This window comes from Castanea sativa, chromosome 7 (genome assembly GCF_040712315.1).
Source record: "Castanea sativa cultivar Marrone di Chiusa Pesio chromosome 7, ASM4071231v1".
Taxonomy (NCBI): Eukaryota; Viridiplantae; Streptophyta; class Magnoliopsida; order Fagales; family Fagaceae; genus Castanea; species Castanea sativa.
This window is the reverse complement of record NC_134019.1, coordinates 9,571,628-9,590,196: the sequence shown is the minus strand read 5'-3', so window position 1 is coordinate 9,590,196 and position 18,569 is coordinate 9,571,628. Positions and strand designations below refer to the sequence as shown.

Here is an 18,569-nt window from a genome sequence, read left to right as displayed (position 1 = left end):
ATAATTGTATGGATAAGATAATTCCTAAAATAAATCTTAAATTTTATTCTAATGTATGTTACAACTTACAAGAAATTATTAGGTCCACCGAGATGACTATTGAAATGGTCCTCCAAACCAATGAAATAATTTTACTTATGTAAATGTGTGAGTCGGATTCTTAATCAACATAGGAATTTTTTTTTTTTTTTTTTTTTTTAAAAAAAAAAAAAAAACTCACTAGATGATGTTACATTTGCATAAATGATAACATTTTGTTGGTTAGAAGGACCACTTCAGCAATCCTCCTGGTGGACCTAATAATTTCTCCAACTCACATGCAAACTTATAAATATGTTTAGTTATTCCATCACAACACATTTTATTCCTAATAATAAATATTATAACTTTTTTTTGTAATTTCCGTTCAGTGTACTAAATGTACCATAAATGTTGCTACTCCATTTTAAATTTGCAATAAATATTGTATAGTTTTCTTGAATTAAATTGTAATTTTGTTATTTCTTGTATTTTTGCTTGTCTTACTTTATTTAAATTAACAAAATAAAATAAAAATATCACGTCATTAAATGAAATTTTATTTTCTTTCTTTTATAATTAGGATATTCATTAATTTGAGGGTTAATTAATAGGGGCAATAAATTAGAATAGTCAGTTAAGGAAGGAGAAAGGCATTAAATGATAAAAGATTTTCATAAAAAAGTAAATGTCATAAATATTTGAATTTAAAATTCAAATTTGACAACTTTACCATGGAAGTCTTTAATAAGATAAAATCCTTCCAAAATTGTGTTTAATTAAGTCTTGAGAGGTTAATTTTGAAAAATATAATATTTTTAGTAAAATACTATTTTGGTTCTTAAATTTTATCAAAAGTTTTTTTTTCTTGCCCCTAAGCTTAAAAAATTCTTTTTTATCCCTAAATTTTGTAACGAGTTTTTTTAATAGTTTAGAGACAAAAATAAGGATGAAAAAAGAACATTTTTCAATAGTTTAGTGATGCAAAACAAACTTTTGGTAAAACTTGTTTAGAGATGAAAGATGAACTTTTTAAAGTTTAGGGACTAAAATACTATTTTACCCTAATATTTTTCTCAATAATGATCATGTAAGACTAGAGAAGGTATCCTGTGAGACTAAATAATGATCATGCGCCTGTCTCACCCAAGATTTTTTTGTAAGACTAAATAGTGGGAATAAATAAGGAATATTTTCAAGATATAATCAATTAAGTTTAATGATACTTCTCAAAATGCAATCAATTAACCTTAAATGATTATATTAATGGTGGACCATTCTCATTATGTGATCTAATTTAATGATTGAATTAAATCATATTTGAATTCAAGATTAAAAGTCAATTGATTTATAAAAAATAAAAAAAAGTAATGTTACAGCTACAAAATATTTTACAATATTTTTACAAAATCTTTATGTGGCCAACATCTTATTGGTTTTCATCTAAACCTACCATTAATATCACTTTTTTATTCACCAATAATCACTCACCACATCAGCAATTTGTAAAATATTTTGTAAAATAGTTTATATTTCTAACATTATTAAAAAAAAAAGATTAAAAGTCAAATAAAAAACCATTAGAGATCATTCCCTTCCTAAAACTATGAAGTTCGAATTTAAACGAGATTATCATTAAAGTATATTAACCATATTTACTAAATCAGTAGCACAATCAAAATATAATATTGAGTTTAACTTGGGAGGATATTTGAGACTAGATGAAGATATCTATTCAATTAAACATTCCCTTGGAAATGACTTAATAATTAATTTAGATTAACGAGCCAACTCTTTGATTGATACTCACATGGTAGGACGTTCGCATGCTTGGCAACTCATATGGCTCTAGTCTTAACATGTTGGATGGTTTATTTTCAGAATTGCCTTAGATTGAATATTAAGTATTAATTTACTATATGCTATAGTCGGACCCTAGGATTAGAATGTGAGTGGGTGTTCATTAAAGCCTGTTAGGTAAAGTCATTTGTCCACAACCCAATAACATCAATGAGGGCTAGCTATGGTTGACCAGTCTGGGATGCCTAACCTCTTCCCAAGATTGTACCCTAACTCATGACTTAGTCTGAGCCAGTTAACCCTTCAACAACGAAGTAAAAATGATTCCAAATCCTAAAATCAGGTTGCAACTTGTAGACACCTCATTCTATACCCATTAATAACCTTTGGTCCCTAGCCCTAATGATGAGATTAACAATTGCCAACCAAGGGCAATTAAAGAGTTCACAATAGTTCGGAAGTAATCACAACTCAAAAATGCTCAAATTGCTTTGAAAATGATGCTGAAAAATGATATTTGCTCACTGTTTTGACCATAACTTTTGATTCTCAAAGAATTTTTTAGTGAGATCTGTTTCATTGGAAAGTAAACATTTTGGGCTTCAATTTAAACATAAATTTTCATGTTTTGTATTTTTATTGAATGGGTTATGACCATTTAAAATCAGGTCAATAATGCAGTCGAAATTAGGGTTTTTAAGAAGCATGAGTACGCATGGGTTTTGCGTGTGTACACATGCCTCGAACCTACGTATGCAGGCTTGTTTCTAGACCTTTAAAACTTGATTTTTGGGCCACCAAAATCTCATTCGTTGATGGAGTCGGCCCTTAAACCCTTGGAAACATCCAAAAACCTCTAAAAGGCCCCAAAAACCCTAGTTTTAATGTATAAACCTCACATTATGTCTCCAATCCAAACCCTAACTAGAAAGAGTGCTTCCATCTTTTCTAAACCCTATTCTCTCTTTTCAAAACTAAAACATAGCAGCTAGCACATTTTTTGACATAATTCAAAACCTTTTTCTAGTAGTTTACTTAAGCAAAAACTAGTTTTCAAGATTATTTTTGAAACCTTTTCAATATAATTTGTTCTTGAGTTGTGATTAAACTAAACTATTGTGTTTTTTTTAATTCTTTTATTTCCTCAATATAATATTTGGGTTGTAAGCACTGAAGGGTTATTTAAACAGACTCTAATTCTATGATCCTAAAGTAAGGTGAGTCTTCTTTATATAATTTCTCAATTTGCTAACTAGGAATTGCATGAATCTCTTGTTTTAGTTTATTTATAAGATTGTTCTTGTTTAAGTTTAATGATTATGATGTTTTCTTGATGTTGTTAAATCTAACATTGTGATTTAATTTGCTTTGTGTTTAGTATTTTCTTTTGTTCATACCTCTAGTTTTCAAGTTAATATGTTCTAACATATAGAAATATTCACATATTCTTTGGTTGGTTGTTGTTATATTTATTTGATGCATGTTAATCTAACCATGATGTAATTATTTACTTATTCTAGTGTTTATCTTGTTAATCTCTTTGATTTAAACTCAAGTATGCATATATTTGATTCAATAAAAATGTGATTTCACAGTTTCCGTGCTAAGGATACGTACGCATACTTGAGTATATGTGTGCATGTTTTAATTCAAACATGTGTCTGCATCTTTAAGTATGCGTATGCACCCTAAACCCAGATTCGTGCAAAATCTTGTTTTTATTTATTTTAAATGTTTTCTATGTTTTCTTTGATTTTGTTTGACTCTATTTAGGTTGGGGTAATTACACTAAACCCACTTGTGGTTTGGCATGAAATCACTTTGCCTACCTGTGGTTTACAAAATGTCACTTTATCCACCTGAGGTATGTTCCGTTTGTTTTTCGCAACTCACCTCTGTTAAAATTAAGGGTAAATAGGTATTTTTGCTCAAATTTTATGTCTCTCTCCTCCCAAAACAAAAAATAGCAAAAAAATGCATGAGAAAGAAGATCAAAAAGTGGTATTTGTCTCTCTCCATTCACACAAATCTTGAACAAACATGCCCCAAAAAAAAAAAAAAACCTAGATCAACCTACACATGATCACTGACTTAATGACTCAGATTGTCCAGTTTCTAAGCAAGAATAATGCACCTTTCACAGTTAACATTTACCCTTTCCTAAGTCTTTTATGGTAATGACAATTTCCCAATTGACTATGCCTTCTTTGATGGAGTAAGCCGGCTTGTCGTTGATATTAATGGGATCCAATACACCAATGTGTTTGATGCTAACTTTGATACCTTGGTTTCTGCTCTAAAAGTTGTTGGAATTTGTAACTTGACCATTATTGTAGGGGAGGTTGGGTGGTCTACAGATGGGGACAAGAATGCTATTATGCTAGTGTAGGTAACTCTTATAGATTTTACAGGGGGCTTATAGAAAAACTTGCTGGCAATACGGGTACCCCACTACACCCTGGATATATAGAAGTTACTTGTTTGGTCTTATCGATGAGGATGCAAAGAGTGTTGCTCCGGGAAATTTTGAATGTCATTGGGGAATTTATAGGTATGATGGGCAACCAAAATATGTGATAGATGTTTCTAGTCAGAGTCAAAATAAATTTCCTGAGCCTGCACAGAATATGGAATATCTTCCCAACAAATGGCGTGTGTTCAATCCAAATGCCAAAGATCTGAGCAAACTAGCAGACAACATAAATTTTCTTGCACCTTCGCAGATTGCACCGCACTTGGATATGGGTCGTCTTGTAATAATTTGGATGCTAATGGGAATGCCTCGTATGCATTTAATATGTATTTCCAGATACAGAATCAGGATACAATGGCCTGTAATTTCCAAGGGTTGGCCCAAGTGACAATTTTTTTGGGTATGTTCTTCATGTTCAAAATTTGTGTGAATGGAGAGAGAAAGAGACAAATACCATTTTTTGATCTTGTTTCTCTTTCATTTTCATGCTATTTTTTGTTTTGGGAGGAGAGAGACATAAACTTTAAGCAAAAATACCTATTTACCCTTAATTTTAATAGAGGTGGGTTACGGACAAGGTTATCAAAATCGGGATTTTATGTAGGATCGTGGGAGGTAGGTGGGATCGCAGATCATAAGATCGGATCGTAGATCGTAAGATACTACATTATTTGAGAAAAAAAAAATACACATTGGTTTGTTAAATAATCATATAAATTATACATTCATTGATATAATTATCATACATTAGTACATTCATTTGTAAGCATCATTTAAAGAGGCCAAAAACCTCAAAGTATGACACTTTATTGTGATATTTTTCATTTAGGTCCAACTGATACTCTCTCTACATTAGAGTGGAAAAACTTGGTCTATTGAGATTTTATTTTTCATTTAGGTCCAACTAAGCATTCTGCAAAGTTAAAGAAGATTACAAGAAACCAAGGTTGTTTGGGATCGTCAAAATTGTTCGATTTTACCGATCTTGAACGATCGTAAAGATCCTTGAAAGATCCGGATCATTTTGGACAGGTGAGATCGTAAAATCGTAGGATCTAGATTGGGATTTTGACAACTATGGTTACGAAAAACAAACAGAACATATCTTAGGTGAGTAAAGTGACATTTTTTAAACCACGGGTAGGTAAAGTGATTTCGGGCCAAACTATGGGTGAGTTTAGTGTAATTACCTTTTTGTTTTTTTTTTATAAACACACGCACACATATACACACACATGTAGGGGAAGGGAGATGAGATAAAAGAATACACTAGGTTAATTATTCATGAGATAAGGGAAGGGGGATGGGTTTAGTGTAATTACCCCTAGGTTAATTATTCATGTTTGTTTGTTTTTGTCTTCTTTCCATGTTAGGTTTATTTTGTAGTCTTTCCTTGCATGTGTTGATTTGATGTTATCTTTTCATTTTTATAATAATCTTTTTTATTTGTTTTAATGTGTGTCCTTTTATATTGTGATGCAATATTTAACATGTTAGTCATTTTATTTAAGTGCATAATGTACGTTTAGGTTAAAGATTAAGGCTCTCTTAATAAACCCTTTAATTAGATATGGTCTACCAACACATAATGGAGGTCTACAAGCAGAGTGGTCTTAGGTGCCTAATAACTTCCTAAGTCGTACCCAAACTTCTGACCCATAGTCTGATATGCAGACCTATGCATGTAAGTAAGTGACCCAAAAGGCCCAATTTGGTTATTGGACCTAAATTAGGTGACGACTCCCAAATCCTCCGCCTCCAGTCCATTCAGCTGAGCCATACTTCCCAAATGAGGACGAACCATGCAATGTGAGCCAGTGCGTGAGATGGTGTGCTCACACAACTCATTTCCTACCTCTATTTTAAAGGCATCAATGTACCTTTAGACTAACTGTTGATAATGAGTTCAGATCACAGAGAGGGAGATTGAGCAATTTGGACACCTAGCCTAAGTGATAGGCAACATTTACAATGCTAACCCCCATGATAGAGGTGATTTGAACTTCCATGTCCCTATCCAAATTACTACTAAAGAAAAGTGTTGTTTAGTCAAAATTTTGTCCAAAAGCTTCTTCATAAAGTTGCATAATGTTTTGAAGAACTTAACATTCAACATGATGCTTAATGAATCTACCCCCTAAAATTTAAAAAAAAAAAAAAAAAAAAAAAAACCCACTAATGAGAAATTATTTCCCACCCCCACTAGTATCAAACCCCGTGAGAGATCGTGCTCAAACCTCTCAATAGGTTTTGACATAACCCACGTGAATGTTTAAAGACATGTCATTGCTTCTCAAGAGATAATGGAGGTTCTACTGATGTTATTATCCCTCTTAGATCAAGGGTTTTATAATAGAGTCACCATTTATTTAATTGGAAAAATAATAAATTCAAATTGAAAAGTACATCATTCTTATTGATGAATTGAAATTGTACATTGTTGGAAAAATACATGTTTGTATCGCATACAAAACATACGTAGCAGAAAAATAACGGATCTACTTCATTCGTAATTGATAACATGTACTATATAAGTTTCAGAATTTAAGAACAAGAGAGTGTACCTTGGTACGGTGAATTTCAAAAACAAAGATTAGAAGCACTTGGGAACAATTTTAATTTTCACTCCAATTCTACTAACTCCCAAGAAGTGTGGTCTCTCAATCAGTTTTCAAGGGAGAATGTCAAAGTGTTTAACACTCACATACACAGCATTTCACAATGATGTCTCATTTCTTTTTACAAAATTCTGTATATTTCTCCCTTTGTATCTAACTGATAATCTAATTGAGCTGGCCTTTTGGGCTTTCCAATTGGGCTTAAGTGTGTAGTTAGGAGTGAGACCGAAAGGAACCAATAAGACATTAGCTCTAATGGGCCTTGAGCTTTTCTGTCAACTCTTGACAAGTCTAAAGTTACTATTAACTATATTAAATACCACTATATAAATATAATTACACTCTAGGCCTTATTTATAAATTATATCTCAATATTTTATTGTACATGCAACCCCTTCATAAAATATTCGTAGTAATACAAAGTCATGAATGTAAACTGTCACTTTGTAAATTACTACATTTTAATTCTTGAGTACCCGATTTAATCATTTATGTTATTCATCATATATTTATGAAATCTAATTTCATAAAGGGAATAACCAAACCCATTAAACTTATCTCAATGGAATATTTTTGTATCTCCGTTAAGAGAATATGAATTCCATATTGAGAATATATGTTTCATCAACACTAAATATGACTGCCCAACATACTAAGGTTTTGATCGTGACTTTAGACCTCACTCCTGATATATCAAAATAACCTACACTTCATAATCAAGTCTATTATTCTCTAAGGATTAAGAGTTCATGTAAATAGAAGTCATGAGTTTATTATTCATTTGACAGTCGTTAGGAGAATAATAAATCTCACAGCGGTCCAGTTCAATATATCTTAACTACATACTAACTAAAAGTATCCACTTCCATGATCAAGACAAATCATCTTAGTTGATATGTTATAGTCCTCGCAGATGAAATGCCCAATTTCATCACTGACTACGAATTATAATTTTGAGTTTACAAAGAATTTGTGATTTATATCTTCTATAACTTTTCACATAAATCACATACTATGTATCTCATGAACTATATGATAATGTCTCAATATTCACGTTACCTTTATTGTTAGATAATAATAAAACAACTTTATTAATTATAATATTAAGTCATACATAATGTCATACTTAATATCATATATAACATCATACAATAGGATTTAAGGACACTAATCCTAACATACATCTCTTTGATAATAACCAAAAATTACATTGTTTTGATCCTAGATACAATTTAAAACAAAAGTACAAAGCTTTGATTCATAGTTACAATCTAGAAAAAGAAGATTGCAGGGAAAAGCATAATCTATTAACCTCTAATCTAAGTTCAAAGTCTAGGTAACAAAATTAGGAAGATGTTAGACATCCAACTTGCCTAGTGAAACCAATCTTCTAGACTATGATGACCAATGATCATATCATATCATTCAAGAGTTTATAACATCCACGAACATGTGATTGCAAATATTGAAACAAGCATTCAAGAGTATGATGAAACCCTATTCTAGGCACGCATAGATAGATATTCACAAGAATTGAAAGACAACATAGGGAATATGTGTGTGATTGGATAAACCCTAATCTAAGAGAACATGTTATTCGAATAGAAAATTCCTAATCTTAGAGCATGTGAACATGTTATATGACCTATAAAAAAAAAAAAAAAAACCCTAATTTAAGAGCATACAAACATGTTATATGAATTGAAAAACCCTAATCTAACAGCATGTGAACATGTTATATGAATTAAAAATCCCTAATAATGCAAAGATTAAGAACAATCTAGATTTTCTAAAGAAAAACATAGGATACAAGGTCAAACTAAGTAGGGAGCAAGTCAAATAAAAAATGAAGGAAATCTAAAGGGTTCTAACCCAAGTGCTTATCAGCATTAACCCTCTTGTATATTTTCCTTTTTCGTTTCACATGTTTCCATTTCAGTTTTAATATGATTTTCTTTGTATTTTGACATCATTTTCTAATTTTCTTGATCCTCAAAGTCAGCAAATTAATTTATCAATCGATCAATTCTGCCAATTATGTTTGGAATTAATAAATGCTTTGATTTTGGATTAAATTGGGTTCATGCAACCAAACCATAAGCTCTATCCTCAATCAATAGCATTATGACAACTCATTAAATTTAATTTGGACCAAAAATAGAATAATGAAAATTAAGAGATCATAATTATGTATATTTGGGACTTGATTCATGTAAGTGCATTTTACTGTTAAAATTTGTTTTCTTGATATCTTTTATTCCAATTGTCCAATTAAAGCTCATGAATTGTCATTTTGATCGTTATGACCTCAAGATTCATTTCATAAAATGTATATGGAGATCAAATGGACAAAATTGTATTTTTGCTTTGGAGACATGAGATGGTGATGGTGATAATATGCAATGCAATGTAAATGAGATTAAATGAGAGTTTCAAAATGGGGTGTTTACACATCCTGTAGCCTATTTGTACTTTTTGCATGTTGAATCAGAGCTGTGAGACCTTCAACACATATTAGGAATGAATATAGAGAAATATGATCACATTGCCTTAAACCCCAACTATGTTTAATATATCCCTTAGGATCTCCATTCAACAAATAGAAATAAGTAACCAATGTGATGCATTTTTTAAGTCCACCCATCTAGGAGCAAACCCAACTTCCAGTCTTCAATACTATTTTGCCTCAAATACTCCTACTCCACATGGTTATAAGCCTTATTCATATCAATTTTGATAGCCATATGTGCATATTTCCTCCGTCTATTGTTAAACATAAAATCTAATACCTCAAAAACCAAAAGTACATCATTTGTAATCAAAAGCCCATGAGCAAATGCACTTTAACGATCAAAGATGACTTGAAGCAACACAAAATTTAATCTGTTTGCCAACACATTAGAAACAGTTTTATACACTATGTTACCCATGCTAATAGGTTGAATTGAGTAATATATTTAGGTGATTAAACTTTGGGAATTAAAGCAATATAAGTAAAGTTTATGCTTCAAAGCATCTTCCCTAAATTTTGGAAATCTAAAAACTACTCTTGGTAGTCCAAACACATTAGAACGTACCATTGCAAAATAATTTTTAGGCCTCATCAATAAGTGGTATACACATTGTAGGAGCCCCAATTTGCAAACAATAAACGATCAATTGAAAAACCATAATTAATCATGGAAGGGTAAAAATGTCATTTGAACCATTAGATGGTCAAAAAATTAATTAAAAAATAAATCAAAATTCATAATGATAATATTGACTTGCTAAAATGCAACATTTGGGACACCATATCAAAATATCAAACCAAATCAAAATTTAATACTTAAGATGCATTCTTGCAAGTTAAGGTTTAATCCATGTTATTATGATAAATTAAATTTTCTTGGTTCTTAAATGAATTAATTTAAATTAATTACATCTTAAAATCCCTTTTTAAAAAAAAATTAAATTCATCACAAAAGTGTAATAAAAATAAATAATATAGATATTAATTTTTTTTGAAATTTTAATAAATTATCTCATAAAAGTGATGACTGATTAAAATTTAAAAATTTTAAATGTCTTAAGAGGTTATTGTGATAAAATATTGTGAAATACTATTAAAACCTCATAATTATTCTCAAATTGATTAGAAGATTGAGCTAAAATCACGCAAATTTCAAATTGGAACCAAAATATGAGCTCTAGAGGCAATGACCACAAGTGTGTATAAATTGAAACAAAATCTATGCAGACCTTGATGTGGCGTTTGATACGGGGTAATGTTTTAGGATTCTTAAGCTTAAACGAAATTGTATTTTTTATAAATTGACAATTTTAACCCTTTTTTCATTATCATTTAAGCAATTAAGATCAAATATAAAACAAATTATTATGGATTAAATTCTTTTAAAATTATTATTAAGAATAACAGCATTTAAGAATTTAAATAGTTATTTTTGTATTGTACCTGTCATTTTGAAATGTTTAGACTATAATTTTAATGAATTTTTCATAATTAATAGTTTATATTTGGTTTTTCATTATTTATTTAGATGAAGATTTTTTTTTTAAGGACTTGATAGTTCACATTCAAATCTAAGGATAGAATAGGAAAAATAAATAATTCATTTAAGATTCCTGGGAATAAACCAAACATTATCATCTCACATTCCTAAGAATCTTAAGATATTCCCAATGAAACCAAACATAGGAATAGCTACATTCTTAGGAATATGATTCCTAGGAATCACATTCCTAGGAATCTAGATGCCGAGAGTAATGTGAATTCTCCGTACCAAACGCCACATGAGTGTGTATGCAATTTCAAGGCTACGAACACACCCCAAAGGGATAAACCATTTCTAGGCTATATCTCTACCCTAGGTTTGTTATTACTACACTTTGAAGGAAAGAAAACAAGAGAGAAAATAAAGAAACTTAAACACAAAAAATAAAAAGGCAAGAGATTGAAAAAAACAATTAAAGACAATATTTAAGAATAGGAGATAAAAGAACATGAAAAAAAGAAGAAGAGAAAACACCTCACTTGGTGAGTAGATTGGCCAATCCTTTCGATCATTGGAGAGAATTTCTATTCGAAGTAGAGCACAAGTGTGCTAATGACAAATTTAACTCGAAGGATCAAATCCACTCAAGAAGAAAGTGCCAAAAGCCCGTTGGAATCCTTAAGCATACCTCGTATTTACTGGGGTGGCAATTCGGGTTCGGGTGTCAGGTTCGTGTTGTGTCAACTCATAAGTATTCGACTTTATAAGTCAACACTAACTCAACATGTTTATTAAATGGGTCAAGATTCATCAACCCTAACACAACCCATTTATTAAATGGGTCAGTCATGTCAACCTCTTTATCAGATTTTATCAAAATAGAAAAAAAAAATTATGAAAAAACAAACAAATAAATATTTTTAATACAAAATTTAGAACTAATGAGTAATTACATCACAAATAATCATTCAAAACTAAAGCATATCTCAATATCACAAATAACCAATCACAATATGTCAAAGAAAATAAACCACAACAACTAATAAGATTATATACCTAGAGTTTGAAGGGTATATTAGTAAAATGTCATTTAATTAAACAGGTCAGACGGGTTTTATGTGTTCAACACTAACCTAACCCATTTATTAAACGGGTCAGCTATGTCAACCTGAATATGACACAAATTTATTAAATCTCAACCCATAACCTGTTAATTTCGTGTCGTGTCGTGTCGTGTCGTGTCGTATTCACGTATTTTGTCAAATTTTTTCACCCCTAGTATTTACCCTCTTTAAAGTATCTTTAATGATTTTTTTTTTCTTCCTATGTGTGTTTAGCCTCAGGACCAAAGCCCCTTTTCTATAGTTGAGAAATGGGTGCAAAATCCACTCCGCAATAGTGTGGGACTAGGGTTTTGCACATATTTCCATTTTTCATCAGAACTTCCTTTATAAGGTTCTCTAATACGTATGCAAGGATTAACCCTGTGTGCAAGACCTTGAGGCTATGTATGAAGGGATGAGGCATGAGTACGCAGGACTGCAGGAGTAGGGTTTTTTGAAATATTATGTGCAACCTTACATGTTACTTGCTTGATACTTACTCCCTTCGATGTTATCATTCAGGACTAGGGGCTTTAGTTGTAGAAGTTAAAATTTGGCATTTACAGTAAATACCTTTTCTATGGTGTAATAGTGGCTGTGAAGAGACATGCGTTGTAACTTGGTTAGGAATCAAGTGCAACCAGCGACCCACCACCGCTCACGGCAATGTAACTGCACATTGTTCTTTTATATCTAAACAATGACATATTGTGTGGGTTTTAAGCAAATACCAATATCTTAATCCAAATACAACTAAAAAAATTACAGGAAAATTATTCAGTCAATGTTCATGAAATCTATCGACATGACACTTTCTCCGGTCACATAAACGGTGAATTCTACTATACTTTAATTTAGTAGGACCACCTTCTCAAAAAAAAAAAAAAATAGTAGGACCTACTATGAGAAGCAACGTATGGGTTGGGGTTGAACATGGATGTTGTTGTAACCCTAATGTTGGGAAGTTGCAAGATTAAAAAAAAGGGAAGACGTGGGCATACACCAGACCAACTAAGTGGCAAAGTGGGTAGATAAGGGAGACAATAGGGGGGTGTTTGTGTAAATTCAGTTGATTAATAAACAAAGAAAAAACCTGGCAGAGTCCCACTCACTTCCACATCCCTACTTAATATTTTATGTCTCGTCTCATTGCCCTCCTCATCTCTCACTGTTGGTCTTCTTCTCCTTCGCCTTCTTCTTCTTCTTCTTCTCTATTTTGTTGTTTTCTCTTCTGGGTGTACTCTCTGTATTCCTCTATCTCTGCCATTGTTTCATAAATTTAGTGAGCGAATAAGTACATCATTATCTGATTGATGATTTTCATTGTCAATAACTTACAAACATACATGTCCCAGACAGCTGATTCAGTGAGTTGGTGAAGGATCAATCAAGAAACTTGTCTCACCAATATTCATTCTCTGTTGTGTTACATATATTACACATATAATGATGAGGTCTGCCTCCAGATTTTCCCTTCCTCTTCCTCTTTCTCTGTTTCTCTCTGTTCACATAACAACAAGTACCACAATATGTGGCCATTGCTTGAGACTTTTTGAGATGAATTAAAGTTTCTTTCTTTCCTTTTTGTTTTTTTGGTTTTTGGTTCTTGTTTTTCCTTTTCCTTTTGTATCTTTTATCTAAGGGTGAAATGGGTTCGTGGATCCTTTTGTTCCTGACAATTGACTGAGGTGTATTTTGCTGCTTTTGTTTTGTTGGTTTGAATGTTGTCTGAGATCGGCCTGTTTTTTATGAAAATGGTTGCCCAAGGATCAATGCCTCAGATTCTATGGAAAAGAAATCATGGGTCGGAATCGAAGTTGATTCTTTTTTTGATTTGCTTCAATGAATGCAAAGATTTTCACTTGCATAAAGCACAAGGAAGATCCTCTCAATCTCTCTCACAGTCTGTGTGAGCGTGGATTGGATTCACGGAGATGCCAATCAGATTGAGACTGTGAGTCATAGCTGATCCAAGAAGGTCTCTTTGTTGGATTTTGTTGCAAGAGGATTCATTGTGGCCTTATGTCCCCATATGAATTTCCATCCCAAGATGTTATTATTATCCAAAATTGTTAAAAGTCTGGCAATTTCTTATGCAAATTAGTGTTGGGTGCTTTCTTTACCTTAATTTTCTTCTTAAGCCGAATGTTGAATTGAATGGTTGCCAAAATACAGTTTACAGCAATTGAGTAATAGTTGGGAATGGCAAATTTGCTGTCTTTGTTATTTCCAAACACTATGCCATCAGATCTTGTTATAAACATTTGTTTTTGTGATGAATTGGAATGTGTCTGCTTCTATTTGGGTTTGATTTTAGTACATTTCTGTAATATTCTAATGCTATTTTGTTTGTTTGGTTTGACAGATATCAGAGAGTAAGCCCAGATTGTCTTCCTTTGAGCAATGGAAAAAAGACCAACATCAATGGCAGAATTCTACAAACTAATAATGGTACTAGTACAAAAGCAGCAATTGTGAGTAGCAGCACTACCAGTTGTTCAACTCTGGAAGGCAAAGGATTTAGATTCAGATCCCCATCAAGAACGCAAGACCATCCTAGCCATCATATTGAGGCTTCAACTGCAACACCCACTTCTCCCCAATCAGAGAACAACCATGATTCTCCACCACCACCAAAGAATCAACAGACCCCAAGTCCCAGTGCTAGCCCCAGCAACTGTGGAGGTACTGGTGCTTGTGGAGGTGATATGCTATTGCAGTGGGGGCAAAGAAAGAAAGCAAGGGTCTCAAGGGCTGAGATCCGAGCTCTCACTGATGACTCATCATCTTCATCCTCAGCTGCTATCAAGGCTCAGAGAAAATCTTCCTCCACAAGTATGCCACCACCTCCACCTCCTCTTCCTTCCACTTCTGCTTCTAATGCCAGCAGACCCAGAAGGGAAGCTTCTGCCTTTCTTTCGAACAGGTATTAATATTACCTTTCTTCTGGACTTTCTTCTTCTTCATGTTTGTTCCTCTCTCTTTTTTCTTTTTTCTCTTTTTGTTTTCTTTTTCCAATATGTATATAATGCATATTTATTAGTTAAGATTATTTGTGGATCTTGTCAAATTTGAAGTATTATTGCTAGTCTTGGTGTTTGTAGTTTTTTTTTTTTAAAATAGTCCATTATTCATGCTATGCCATTATTTAGGATTATTCATTAGTTTGATTTAAAAGATCGAGTCCTTTTTTTGGGGTCCTTTATGTGAGAAATTTTGAATTTTGATGGAATCATATGTTTGCTTGCTTTGTTCATTTCGCTCCAGGATCTGAGAAACTAGGTTGCTGTTGTTAATGTTATTGTTATGCTTTCTGCTTCTATACAATCTTATTCTTTACTAGTAGTTGAAAAGAACACACTTTAGCTAATTTACCTTTGTACCCCTCAAAAGATGGGGCTTGGAGAAATCTCCAACATCTTTTATCAGCTTTCTTTCTTTAGTGGGTATCCAAGAAGTCCAATCCTTAGTCCGCCCCCTTCACCTGTAGTTTTTCTTTGCTTTCCAATATATATATATTTTTTTTACTAAATGTTAATGGGGTTTTAGGGTATCACCTATTAATCCCCTTTTATGTTCTACCTGGCTCTTGTGATCATTAAGACAGATCATTGCTTTGAGCCCCATCATGGTCCTCCTAGTCCTCATCTTTAAACTTGAAAGGACACCATCTCTTTGAAAATCGTTTTCCTTGCTTTTTCTCTATTGGAATTTGTACTGTTTATAGAAAAAATTTATCTGAACTTTTTTATTTTTTGGCAATTACCATGATATGGAGTAGTCTTTAGTCTTTAGTTTAGCATGATTATATTCACTTCTGTCTTTTCTGTTGTCTTCCTTTCCATTTATCTGGTCTTGTAAAGTTCCAGAACTTGATCTACTCTCCAAGTCTAAGCCAAAAAAGTTTTAGACTTCATCATCATTTTTTGGCCATGCTCAGGAACTTAGATGAGAGATCTGGTTGTGGTGGAAATGGATCACCATCAAGAAACGGTACTAGCAGTAGCAGCAGGGTCATCTCTAGATCTATGGTAGCTGGGAAACGATCTCCTCCTCCTGAAAAACTTGATAGAAAGATGTCTTCAGCAAAAGATGATAATAAGCCAAATGGGTCCTCTTTACTAGCCACTGATCGAATGAACCATGTTGATTCTGCTACTGCTCATCAAGCATCACAACCAGAACAGGAAGCTGCTGGGGCCACCAACACTGCTGCTCCACTGGCTGGAGGAGCAGGAGAAAAGTTGAATGCTGAAGTGATTGAGTGGCCTAGAATTTACATTGCTCTCTCAAGAAAGGAAAAAGAAGATGATTTCCTTGCAATGAAAGGCACAAAGCTCCCTCAAAGACCCAAGAAAAGAGCCAAGAACATTGATAAAGCTCTACAGGTATACATAGAAACATACAAACAAACAAACAATATTAATAATAATCTAATCTAATCTGTTTTTATTTTGAGTGGCTATCCTTTGTTTGTTGCTTACCATTCCAAAATTTATTTTATCCATATATTGTGTATATATATAATCTTGTTTATTGGTTAGATAAGAAAAATAATTTGTGGGTTACTGTGCTTTTTGGCAGTATTGTTTTCCAGGGATGTGGCTATCTGACTTGACAAGGAATCGATATGAGGTTAGGGAGAAGAAAAATGTGAAGAAGGTATAGATGCTCTTTCTTGGTTGTATTCCTCTTATTTGCTTTTAATTGGCCCATGGTTATTTACCAAAAGTTCTTTTAGAAATTCTATAAAAAAAATGTTTAAAATTTTCAACTTTATTAGGGGTATTTTAGTTACTATGCAATTACTGCTTTAAACTTTAGATGCATAGACCTTGAGGGGTAATTTAGTTACAATTGTTCTTAGATTCTCATCTAGGCATTAAAGTTTTTACAATAGGAGGGGGTATTAGATACCATTCCTCCCTTTGGTCATAAACGCAATTCTAATTACAATTTGTGCTGATTGATTTTCATTGACCTATTCTGCACAATCATTTACTTTGAATAATAAAAGAAAATAAATTTCTCATTCATGACAATCATGTGCTTGACTTTTGGTGTTTCTTTCCATCTACTTTCCTTGATGGAAATTCCATTTACTTTTATTTATTTGTTTACTTCATTTCAAAATGCTTTTGCAAATCAACCCTTCATAGTGTATTAACTGAAAAAAAAGAGGAAAATAAAAAACCTAACCCTTTATTGAAGAGAAGTGATATGGGCAAAGTGGTGGTACAGTTAGCTAGTGTTTAAGAATTGTGGTGCTGTTTTCAAGGCATAATTTTAGTATGATTTTGTTTTTAAAGACCAGAATGTGGGGGATTAGCATAATGGGAAGAATAGTATAACATTGAAAAAGTGTCTTGGATTAATTGTCTTTATATTATTATAAATTTTTTTTTTTTAAATTGTAGCAAAGACTAAGACAATTTTATGTGTTTGTTGCTTGTTGTGGATGGGAAATGCAGCAAAAGCGAAGGGGTTTGAAAGGAATGGAGAGCTTGGATAGTGAATCTGAGTAGTAGTGAAATTTTTTATTCAATTCTGCTTGGGAAAGTTTTGGGGGCCTTCTCAAGTCTCGACAAAGTTGTTGCCTGTTTGTTGGTTTATAGTTGGTGGGGTAGGGTCCACCAACCACTTTTTGCAATTCACCTGCCCCCATACTTATGTATCACTGAGTTACTGTTAATGATATCATCCCAGAGGTTGAGGAACAGGAAAGAATGAATGAATGAGAGAGAAAGAAAAAAAAAAAAAAGGTGACATCTTAATTTTATGGGAGATCAGATGTCTTAATATTTTGATCCTGGTTGCCTATAAAAAGACAGTAATTTCATGAGTAATTCTTAGACCACAGCTTTTACCACATTTTTGTCTAAAACTATTCCATGTAATAGATTGGCCGGCATTTTCATATAAACAAACTTACTATTATTATCTAATCGAAAACAAACAAAAAAAAGGTGTGGTCTAGATTTTTTTTTCTTCCAATTTTATAAGGATACATGTATGAATAGAAATCATGGATTTCCCTTTTTTGTCTTCCATCGTGTGTATGATTTTTTTTTTAATTATTTTATTAGAAAAGATAATGTTATGTTTGGAAGTTTGGGAGAAGAGAATAATGGGAGGAGAGTAAAGGAAAATGGTTATCATTTACCTTGTTTGAATGTTTTTAAAGTTAAATAAGGGAGGGGAATAATTAGTATTTTCATAATTTGTAATTTTGTTAAAGACATAACTTAGGTATAGTACCTTAAGTACTATTTTTTAGGTTCTTATTTTAAGATTTAGGTATGTGGTTACTTAATTAAAAAATACATTTTCATCTTATAAAAAAAAAATTCACATGGCAAAATCTTAAAATGAGAACCTAAAGAACAATATTTAAGTACTGTATCTAAGTCTTTTTTTTTGTTAATATGGTAAAAGTAAATTTGGTAATACATTTGTTCAAGTATTTTTATGCTCTACTCTCTTTCAAATCTCTCCAATTTTGAAAAATTGAAAATGAGGGTTTAGAAGTAATTAGAACCCTTCTAAACCTCTCCAAATCATT

General features: G+C 32.2%; 1 protein-coding gene and 1 pseudogene across 1 annotated transcript; both read left to right on the top strand.

Annotated features, from left to right (window-relative positions):
• The first annotated feature begins 3,912 nt into the window (after positions 1–3,912).
• Positions 3,913–5,290, top strand: LOC142643932 (glucan endo-1,3-beta-glucosidase 8-like; annotated as a pseudogene).
• A 7,833-nt stretch (positions 5,291–13,123) lies between these two features.
• On the top strand, positions 13,124–17,788 carry LOC142643578 (uncharacterized). The gene is made up of 5 exons (XM_075818265.1): positions 13,124–13,461; positions 14,373–14,933; positions 15,948–16,395; positions 16,592–16,669; positions 17,479–17,788. Exons 1-5 carry the CDS (start codon positions 13,454–13,456, stop codon positions 17,530–17,532), a joined length of 1,149 nt encoding a protein of 382 aa, XP_075674380.1. The 5' UTR covers positions 13,124–13,453; the 3' UTR covers positions 17,533–17,788.
• Positions 17,789–18,569: the final 781 nt, after the last annotated feature.

Excerpts from the sequence above, each read along its gene's own strand:
- LOC142643578 (XM_075818265.1), top strand. Across the intron at positions 14,934-15,947 it reads TCTGCCTTTCTTTCGAACAG|GAACTTAGATGAGAGATCTG; the intron begins GTATTAATATTA and ends GGCCATGCTCAG. Across the intron at positions 16,396-16,591 it reads ACATTGATAAAGCTCTACAG|TATTGTTTTCCAGGGATGTG; the intron begins GTATACATAGAA and ends GCTTTTTGGCAG.